The sequence below is a fragment of the Buceros rhinoceros genome, unplaced genomic scaffold (assembly GCF_000710305.1).
Source record: "Buceros rhinoceros silvestris isolate BGI_N320 unplaced genomic scaffold, ASM71030v1 scaffold11352, whole genome shotgun sequence".
In the NCBI taxonomy this organism is placed as follows: domain Eukaryota; kingdom Metazoa; phylum Chordata; class Aves; order Bucerotiformes; family Bucerotidae; genus Buceros; species Buceros rhinoceros.
In genome coordinates, this window is record NW_010398310.1 from 1 (window position 1) to 9114 (window position 9114).

Here is a 9114-nt window from a genome sequence, read left to right on the forward strand (position 1 = left end):
TCTCTCTCTCTCTCTCTCAGAGGCCGTATGTTTGCGATTACGAAGGCTGCGGCAAAGGTTTCACGAGGGATTTCCACCGCGCTCGACACCTTCTTACGCACACTGGGGAAAAGCCCTTCGAGTAAGGCCAGATTTCTTACTTCTTAAAGTGGGTTACGCTCGTCCTAATGGAAACGGAGAGGAGTTAAAACCGGTGTGAGAGGCTGGTACAGAGCGTGCACGCCTAGCTGTGGTGTCATGACTGCTGCCATAACGGTGTGCGCACAGGGTGAGACGTGGGTGTCTCCTTAGCTTCAGACCTGTATGGCAATGACCATAATAGGTGCTTAAAGGAATGGGCAGGTCTCTCCTGAGAATACAGAATTAAAAGAAGGAAGAGCAGTTATTTCCTGTTACCAAGCCCTTAACAGGTGCATGTCATGGGCTAGGAGCTAGGCATCACGATGTGTTTTATTAAAAATCTCCTCTGATACGTTTTCCTGTGGCTTTTCTAACTTCACCTCTGCCTTTTTGTGTCTTTAAAACAATTTTTTATATTTGGGTGGTGAGTTCCATTCATTCTTCTTGTCCAGTGATTTCTGTATCTGCCTAGGAAACAAATCACTGTTTGAGGTTGATAATAAAAAATGTAGTTCATTTGCAGGTGTGCGGCTGATGGATGCAATATGAAATTTGGAACAAAATCAAACTTAAAGAAGCACATTGAGCGCAAGCACCAAAATCAGCAAAAGGAGTATGTGGTGAGTCATTCATTACCTTTGATACTATAAAGTGGAGGGTAAACAAGCTCCTTTTTGTGTATCTAGTGAAATACTTCAGTTTGTTATTATGTGATGCTTACATATGAGTTGATTGGGATTTTAGCAAACGTGTGGAGTGGGGCTGTCATCATTTGGCCTCTAATGATAACTTAATTTCCTAAATAGTGCGACTTTGAAGGCTGTGACAAGTCTTTCAGGAAACATCAACAACTTAAAGTTCATCAGTGTCATCACACCAATGAACCTCCCTTCAAGTAGGTGGATAATTTTAATAATGAACTTTTATAATTCCATTTAACACTGTACGTGACAACAGGTGCCCTTCCTCAACCTTTTCATTGATGTGGCATTTAAAAAATATTTGAATCAATTTGTAGTCATGGCTGCAAGTACATTTCTCCTGCTAGTCCTTTGGTCAGTAGTCTTTTGTTTTGAGCAACAGTCCTGGTGCTCTCTAACATGAGCATTCCAGATATTTTCTTAGGGCTTATTACAGGTTCACAGGAAAAAACAAAAAAACCATAGTTTTTAGTTCACAAAGTCTGAAATACAAACATAAGAGCTTTCACAGTAATGAAAAATGCAGCTATCTCTGTTTTCCAGTGAAAAGCAGTGATTTGGCTAATAGCAAAGTGAGTAGTAGCTTAAAAAAGGTAAGAGGCTTGGACAGTAATCTGCAAAACTATGCATTGCATCTCCATTATTTACATGACTCATCAGTACTGGTCTGATGAATGCAAAGTTTAGTCTTGTATTACAGATGGAACAGACTTAAGTGAAGTGCACGAGTATGGCTGGGTGACAGCCGCAAGAATACAGTCAGTGCTCCTCTAGCACTGACTGCTAGAGCTGTACAAGCCACTTAAACCCTCTGCTGCCTCTCTCTGTTTCTATGTTTGAAGAGCCTGCTGTGTAGGAATGAGATGAGGCTTGATTCTTTAGCTAAAGCTTAACTTGCTGTATATGTGGAAATCATACTATAGTTGTGGCTCTTAAGGGGATCATAGTCCTCTGTTGGAAATGTTGTGGAACTTACTTTTATAAAGGCACTGTGGGGAGACAGAACAGATCCCTAGGCAAGGGGAAACTTAGACTATTTTGTCCACTTTAATTGTTCTTGCCTTAAAGAACAACAAAATATGCAGATGCAGTGAAAAAAATTAAATCAGTGTATTTTATACCTAGATGTAATAATGAAGGATGTGGAAAGTACTTTTCTACTCCAAGTCGACTAAAGCGGCACGAGAAGATACACGAAGGTAATACAGTTTTTCTTCTTGCTTCAATTACATTTTAGCAAAGGAAAAAGGATTTCTTCTAGTACAGAGAGCACGCAGGGATGTATGACAGACATGAAAGCATTCCGGGCCTAGTGATCCAGACAAACCAAGAACACCTCTCTTGAACAGTCAAATGCAATACAATTGCAAGGCATTGCAGTGTTCAGCTACAGAGTACTTGTGGCAGAGTTCAGGATTCCTTTGGGCGTTTCTTTTCCTAATGTGCTTCCTTGTCAATAATCTGTCTTTTGGAGGTGGGCTAATGGTCAAGGCTTTAGCCTAGACCTCCAGAGGTTAGGATCAGTTGCCAGTTCTGCCACAAATTTCCTGTGGAGCCTTGGCAAAACCAGTAGACTTAACATTTTTCAAGTTATCAATATATCTACGCAAAAGGTATTTAAGCGGAATCATCAGGAGGTGGTCAAGTTTGAGCTAATCCTGCTACACCTATCCATTCTTTCAGTGCTATTGACAGCTAACTCGCTTTTCAGCGCTAGAAGAAAACCAAATCCAAAGGATAGGAAGAGTGTCCAAAAGCGGCAGTTCGTACTGCATTCCTTCCTTAATACAGGGACTTGTTCATAGCTGTTTGACCTTTCCAGTCCTGGGATTTAAATAGTGTTGACTTTCTGTTGTTCATTTAAAAACCATCCCATCTGCGTGATATAATGATAGAGTCTTTGTAGACTCTGGAATATTACTGTATGGTCAAGAGCTTTTATATTTTTTATATGTATAACAAATATTTATATAGGTATTATTACAGGTATTTTCATCTATTGGAGTGAAAGGGTATGGCTGGTGAGGAAGTAGCAAGAAGAGCTAGAGTTTCATAAAATCATTTAGGTTGGAAAGGACCTCTGGAAGTCATCCTGTCCAACTCCCTGCTGAAGGAGGGGTCGGTTAGACCAAGTTGCTGAGGGCTCTGTCCAGTCAAGTTTTGAGTGTTTCCAGGGGCAGGGATTCCACAGCCTCTCCAGACAACTTGTGTCAGTCAGTGATACAAAGTTTATTCCTTTAACCTGTTAGGATTGTCTTGTGTTCTATGTAATTTGTGTTCACTGCCTCTTGTCCTATCACTGTGCAGTATGGGAGGAGAGGAGGAATACTGGCCTTTAATTTTCAAACAGTGGAACTGGAGTTCCCTCTTGTGAAACTGGACTGTTTGCCAGAATCTTTGTGATTGTAAACATCTATCCTGTCCAACAGGCTATGCATGCAAGAAAGAAAACTGCTCATATACTGGAAAAACTTGGACAGAGCTTCTGAAACATAATAAAGAAAGTCATACAGGTAAACTCCAAATGCTTTAGTAAACAGAACTCAACTTCTGCTACAGATAGGAAACAAACTGCTGATTTGAGGAGGAGTTCTTGCTCAACTCGTTTCATCAACTTATCACTGTGTCTAGACAACTTGTTTACCAGACTGTATTGGTAGAGTGGTTGTCACTCTGGCTAGACCTTTGACTGATGAAAATGCTGCTCTGTACACCAACTCTGCTTTGTGATCCAGTGAATGAGAAGTTGTACAATGTAGTATTTCGGATCTGGGTAATTCATACTGCATTATTCTCTTCCGGTCTCTTGAGTTCCTTCCATTTCATGTGGATTTTAGCATTGTTCTAGAGGACTAGCAGTGTTTGATCTGAGCTCCTGCTAATTTACACACTGTCCATCTCTCTCCCACACAGACCTTGTTTGCAGAGAGTGTTACAAAACTTTTAAACGGAAAGATTACCTCAAGCAGCATCAAAAAACACATGCTGTGGAGAGGGAAGTCTACCGATGCCCAAGGGAAGGATGTGGGAGAACTTATACAACTGTATTTAACCTTCAAAGCCATATCCTCTCTTTTCATGAGGAGAAAAAACCATTCTTTTGTGATTATCCAGGCTGTGGAAGACTGTTTGCGATGAAGGTATGCATTTCTTACGCTGTTCCAATCTAAATCACCTAAGCTGAAACGATAAACCTAACTCTGTTCTTTCCCTGCTCTTTCTAACTGTAGCAAAGCCTGACAAGGCATACAGTTGTACATGATCCTGAAAAAAGAAAGCTGAACTTGAAAGTAAGTTACACTCTCGAACCATACCCTGCCACTTCAGAGGAGGGCAAACATTACATGTTTTAGAATGTGAATCCCAGCAGAAAACCAGACCAGCTAACTACTTAATGTGGGAGATCCTTAATTTCTGGAGCTCCTTTAAATAATCCAGTGCTGGCCTATTCATTGATTTCTTCTTTCCCCACCCCATTAGTAGTCTTTGCTCCATAGATAAGTTAAGTAAGTTGCTAATTCTAGATTTATTTCCGCTAGGCAAAGCGTTCTCGTCCTAAGAGGAGCTTAGCCTCTCGTCTGAGCGGCTACATTCCCCCTAAAACGCAGCGAGGAAAGGATGCAGTTGTGACAGAAAGCAAGACAGTGGATAAGCCCATGGAAAATGAAATACCAACTGTTGAAATCCTGACTCTGCAGTAAAGGTTAACTGAGACAACATTCTTAATGAAATGACCAGTGCAAAGCTCAACAATAACTTTATTATGGTGTATGGGTTTTTTTAAATAAGAAACTGATATTGTTTACACCTTTTTATAAAGTCACTGATGCGACTCATTTGACTTCAGATCTTCATTTTCCTGTGTCTCTGCTGTACTGTTTTTCTGTTTTTCCATCTTCTGGTATGCTTTCAATTCTTTGTCAGACATGTGTCTGAAAATACAGGTACTCGCTCCTTCCCTAATAACTTTTGGTTTGGAAAGATAAGTGGCTTTCTCAGACACAGCCTCCAAAATCTGATCAAAAATCAGGAACTAAAAAGAAGGAGAGAAATAGGACTAAATGCACAAACACAGGTAGGAAATTATGTCAGGCTGTTCTGTAATGACATGCTCTCTTGCTTGTGGTTTAGCTATTTGCTGAAAGGAGCTAGGTGCTAGTCCTGATTTGAGCAGTTCAGCTTGTCCTTTCCTAACAATTTGTTCTTTACTCACAAGCAGGTTTAGGAAAGTCACCAGTAGGATTAAGCCATTTCCTTACATTTAGGCTGAATTCCCAACTTATCCTATTCATGAAAGTGGACTGTGTCTGTCTGCTCCGCACCCTCCTCTTCCACTGAATTCGGGCATATTATTATGGGGCTTTCCCAGTAAGAGGCAGTCGTGTTCTAAGGTCAGCAGAACATGGTGGTATTGAACTGAGTGATACAGTACATTCATCTAACAAGCTGAACTAAGCTTTTAAATTTAAGGACAGCCTAAGTCTGGACACTGTCATGAAATGTTCTGCTCCCTCCCATAGCCACTCCTTCCTCTCGCTACCCTTCCTCTGTAAATTCAACTTCCTATAAAAAGTTTTATTACTTTTGGATGAAATGGTATCACAATTTTTTCCAGCAATTTAGTAGAGAAAATCATCAAGGAAACAATTTGCTACACACATTGCAAATGACAAGGAAGGCAAGTCTTAAGACCCTGCAGTTTCACTAGTAAGTTGCCACCAGCTCCCTAAGACCTTTATAGAGATGCTTACTTTGCCAGTCTTGGAACACCATTCTAGCAGTTTTTCACACAGCAGTGGACAACTGGCCTTAGCCACAGCTGCACAAGTGTGTCTTCAGAACAGTTAGGGTATTGAAGTAATCCAGCTAAAATACAGCAGAAATTTTTTAAACCTTACTGTTAAACTTTTCAGTGAGTGAGCTGGCTTAAGGCACAGACTCAAAAATTTCACCAGCCCAGTTAATAAGATGGTGCTGCCAAGGAGTTGGAACTGCTTAGACTCCGCTGTCAAAGCCAGTACTGTAACTGCATTCTTAAGGAAGGCATTGGAATAGTCTTACTTCCATGGGACCCAGACCTTCACTGATTTTAGCTGTATGTGACACATCTTAAAAAGTGGCAGTACTGAATAGGGGAAGTTAATACAAGTACCATCTATTTCTTGAAACTGATCGGTTCAACTTTCAGGAGCCCACTTACCATGTCTGTATTGCTATCTTTTGCTTGCCGGATGGTAACTTTTACATGGTATTTCTTTTCAATCCACTGTGCTATCTGTTTAGTCTTGGTCTCCAAGTCATTCTTGGCAATAGCGGAAGAAAAGGATAACTCCTTCTGAACCACACCTGTTTAAAACAGAACTAAAATTGTGTTGGCTTTGCATCTGACAAATCTGTATCAGTTGCTCTCTTTCAACAAATCTGGGTGCTGCTTCTGCTTATCTCCCTTCCCCGACACCGCTTCCTCATACACGGAACATCCTGATCTCATTGTCACAGCATGCACCACTCTCACCTTAGAAGGTGGCTACTTGGTATCTCACACTCACTGCCACAACTGAGAGACCGAGTGCGCATTTGAGGCACACAGGGAAGTCTCTTCAGGGTCAGAAGGCTTAAAAGTATTTTGATTTTACAGTTTTGTTTGTACCACCCACAGTGCAGGTCTAACAAAGATAAAGAGGTAAGAGTTGGATCTGGATTTAAAGACTTAGTGTGCAAATTCCTACATTCTGTGCATTGTGTAGCTGCGTGTGAAAGCTCAGAAGTTAGAGAGCTCTTCATCTCAAGCCCATTTTCTTAAAAAGTGTAATATTCAACTGGAAGTATGATGCCTTGTAATAGTAAGTGTACAATTTGTGCCCTCTTCCTCCCTCCTTAAAGATTCTCTGAAGTAGTTGCTGTTGGAATTATCCTTTTGTAGTCTCTTGATCAAAAAACCACTAGCACAATACTGCTCTCCTCTAAAATCAGAACTCTTCCCAAAGCACAGATACTGTCATTAGCCTTAGGATAAGAAAAGAGGATACAAGGTCAGAAGACTTCTCCAAAACCTCTTTGCTGAACTCGGTTTGTTCAATTGTGGGAGCAGGCTGACTTAAGAAAAAACACTGAGAAGTGTTCAGTACTGACAAAGCTGTTCTCTTACGCTGTACAAGAAAGGACTCCCAACTTTGTCTTCCTAGCAGCAAGCTGGAAAGAATGTTTCATCACTGCTGGTGACAAAATTACATAACTGGTGTATCTGGTGCTCAGTTTGTAAAAACTGCCTGTCACTTTATACCTTATAAAAGAACGGAAATTCAATAGTCTCGCGGAACCAGAGTCTAGTTATAGTCACTTAAATAAAAATAGATTTAAAAGTAAAGCCAGCAGATGCCAAAATAGTAAATCCTGAGAAGGCCATAGAAGGCTTCTCTGGAAGACTCGACTAATCCAAAATTTTATTTTCACCACTGCAAATCCTTAATAGCATGGACTGCAGTGACATTGCTTTGGATTTACACAAATGCAAGTAAGAGGATTTCATCTGCTGAAACCACTTTTAATGCAGCATTCTCCAAAGTGCTCAGTGTTGTAGTGTCAATGATTACATACCTGATCTTGGACTTGCTTTTTTCTTCTCTGCACGTTTAAGCTGCTCTTCATGGATCTGCTGCCCAGTCATTAGTCTGTATACAGGGGGTTCTACATTCTCACGGAGGAGAACTAGTTTCAGGTCATGTTGATCCATAAGCTTGAGTGCCTCTGCTCGGTGCATATTTCCTAAGCTCTCCCCATCCTGGTTGATTACGTGCAAAATCCGATAGGGAATTCTTCGCCCAACACTTCCAAATGCTGTTTTGTTTTTTGGTTCCGTGTGAGATTTTTCAGCTGTACAAAACTGTTGAGTAAGTCCAAACACAGCTGACTTGCTAGGTACAGGTACCGCCATCCAGGATGGAGAAAAGACCCTCTTCTGGGGTGTTTGTGTTAGAAGAGTACCAAAGAATCTTTTTGCGTACCTATTCTCATTTCTGGTTGCTTGACATAGACATTTCATCATGCAAAAGGCAGTCATTCTGAGGAAGGAGAGAAGAAGAAAAAACAATAATATAAAAAACAATGCAGCAAGTACAGGAAAAGCCAGATGATACTGGAAACCAAGAACGGCTCATGCCAGAGGATTTGGCAAGAGTGTGACTGCTTTTACCTAGGAAAGAATGACTCCACTCTATAAACGCACACACTCGTACATACGTGTGTATTTATATACACATATGACATTTTGAAAATAGGTACCCATGTGCATACATATACATAGAGAAGGTGCAAACAATTAGTGAGGATACGTAACTATTCATAATTCTCAGCAGTGTTGGCCCAGGAACAAGTAAAATGAGCTGCCTGTGAATAAACTTAGCGTGAAAATGGGGACAGTTTTGAGCCTGGGACAGACTTCAAATTTTTGCAGTAGGGACAAAGCCAATATAAACTGCTCAAAGAGGTATCAGATCAGCTCATAAACAGGGCAGTCTGACTGGGCTGCGTGCTGTTGGAAGACCCTGAACTCAAGCTAGCCACAGGGCACAGAAGAGGAATACCAGGTCATTCAGAGCAGAGCCTAAAAGCAGATGGTAGAGCTACCATCCCCTCCTGGCCCGGGTTCTGCCACAGCCCCTGGGAAACACAGCTTTTTCTTGGCTGTGGCGATGACCCTACAGCTCAACACCCACTGCCAACACACAATTATCTTCATGCATCATCAGTGAGCCACACAAAGCTGAGAAGTGCTTATTCTGAAAATAGTTTCATATACCAGCTGTGGGTCATGGACTGCAGACCTTCAGACTGTAATCTGGGCATCGCTTTGCTGCATTGCAAAATCCCACAATTAAATTCATCTTGCACTTGGAGGAGCTGGGCTTGCCTTTGTCAGTTACTGACTTGGGAAACAAAGTAATAGTATCACAGCAATGGAATAATAATTTTACAGAAATGTTCATCTTGCTCTGCCTTTATTCTCCTTCGTTCTCTGCCGTAACTGTCTGAGAAAGAGAACGACCGTCTTTACGGAAGGATTTTTCTTCATGTACTACGGCACGTTAGTGTATTTTGCACTGTGCACTTCCACCGCTCGCACAGCCCGCAGGGACAGGGCGACGGGCAGGGACAGCTGACTGCCGGGAGTCTGAACGAGCACGGTGGTACGGCAGGAAAAGCGGCTGTTCCTGCGCTCGCAGGCCGGGATTTGCGGCACTGTGAGCGCTTCAGTGCCCACAGCTGGTGCCGGTGTAACGGGTGGTGTCCCGCA

At 41.7% G+C, this 9114-nt stretch overlaps 2 protein-coding genes across 2 annotated transcripts; one reads left to right on the top strand and one right to left on the bottom strand.

Annotated features, from left to right (window-relative positions):
- Nucleotides 1-14: 14 nt before the first annotated feature.
- Nucleotides 15-4522, top strand: GTF3A (general transcription factor IIIA; the record flags this gene model as incomplete). Its single annotated transcript, XM_010131055.1, has 8 exons — nt 15-121; nt 644-740; nt 927-1015; nt 1947-2020; nt 3251-3334; nt 3735-3961; nt 4052-4111; nt 4367-4522. Coding segments are annotated over 8 exons (894 nt in total), but the record flags the coding sequence as incomplete, so codon positions are not given.
- A 74-nt stretch (nt 4523-4596) lies between these two features.
- Nucleotides 4597-7881, bottom strand: MTIF3 (mitochondrial translational initiation factor 3). The gene is made up of 3 exons (XM_010131054.1): nt 7419-7881; nt 6022-6167; nt 4597-4854 (listed from the first exon to the last, which is right to left on the bottom strand). Exons 1-3 carry the CDS (start codon nt 7879-7881, stop codon nt 4642-4644), a joined length of 822 nt encoding a protein of 273 aa, XP_010129356.1. The 3' UTR covers nt 4597-4641.
- Nucleotides 7882-9114: the final 1233 nt, after the last annotated feature.

Excerpts from the sequence above, each read along its gene's own strand:
- MTIF3 (XM_010131054.1), bottom strand. The coding sequence starts at position 7,881 with ATGACTGCCTTTTGCATGATGAAATGTCTATGTCAAGCAACCAGAAAT. Across the intron at positions 6,168-7,418 it reads AAAAGCAAGTCCAAGATCAG|GTGTGGTTCAGAAGGAGTTA; the intron begins GTATGTAATCAT and ends TGTTTTAAACAG. Across the intron at positions 4,855-6,021 it reads AAGATAGCAATACAGACATG|TTCCTGATTTTTGATCAGAT; the intron begins GTAAGTGGGCTC and ends CCTTCTTTTTAG.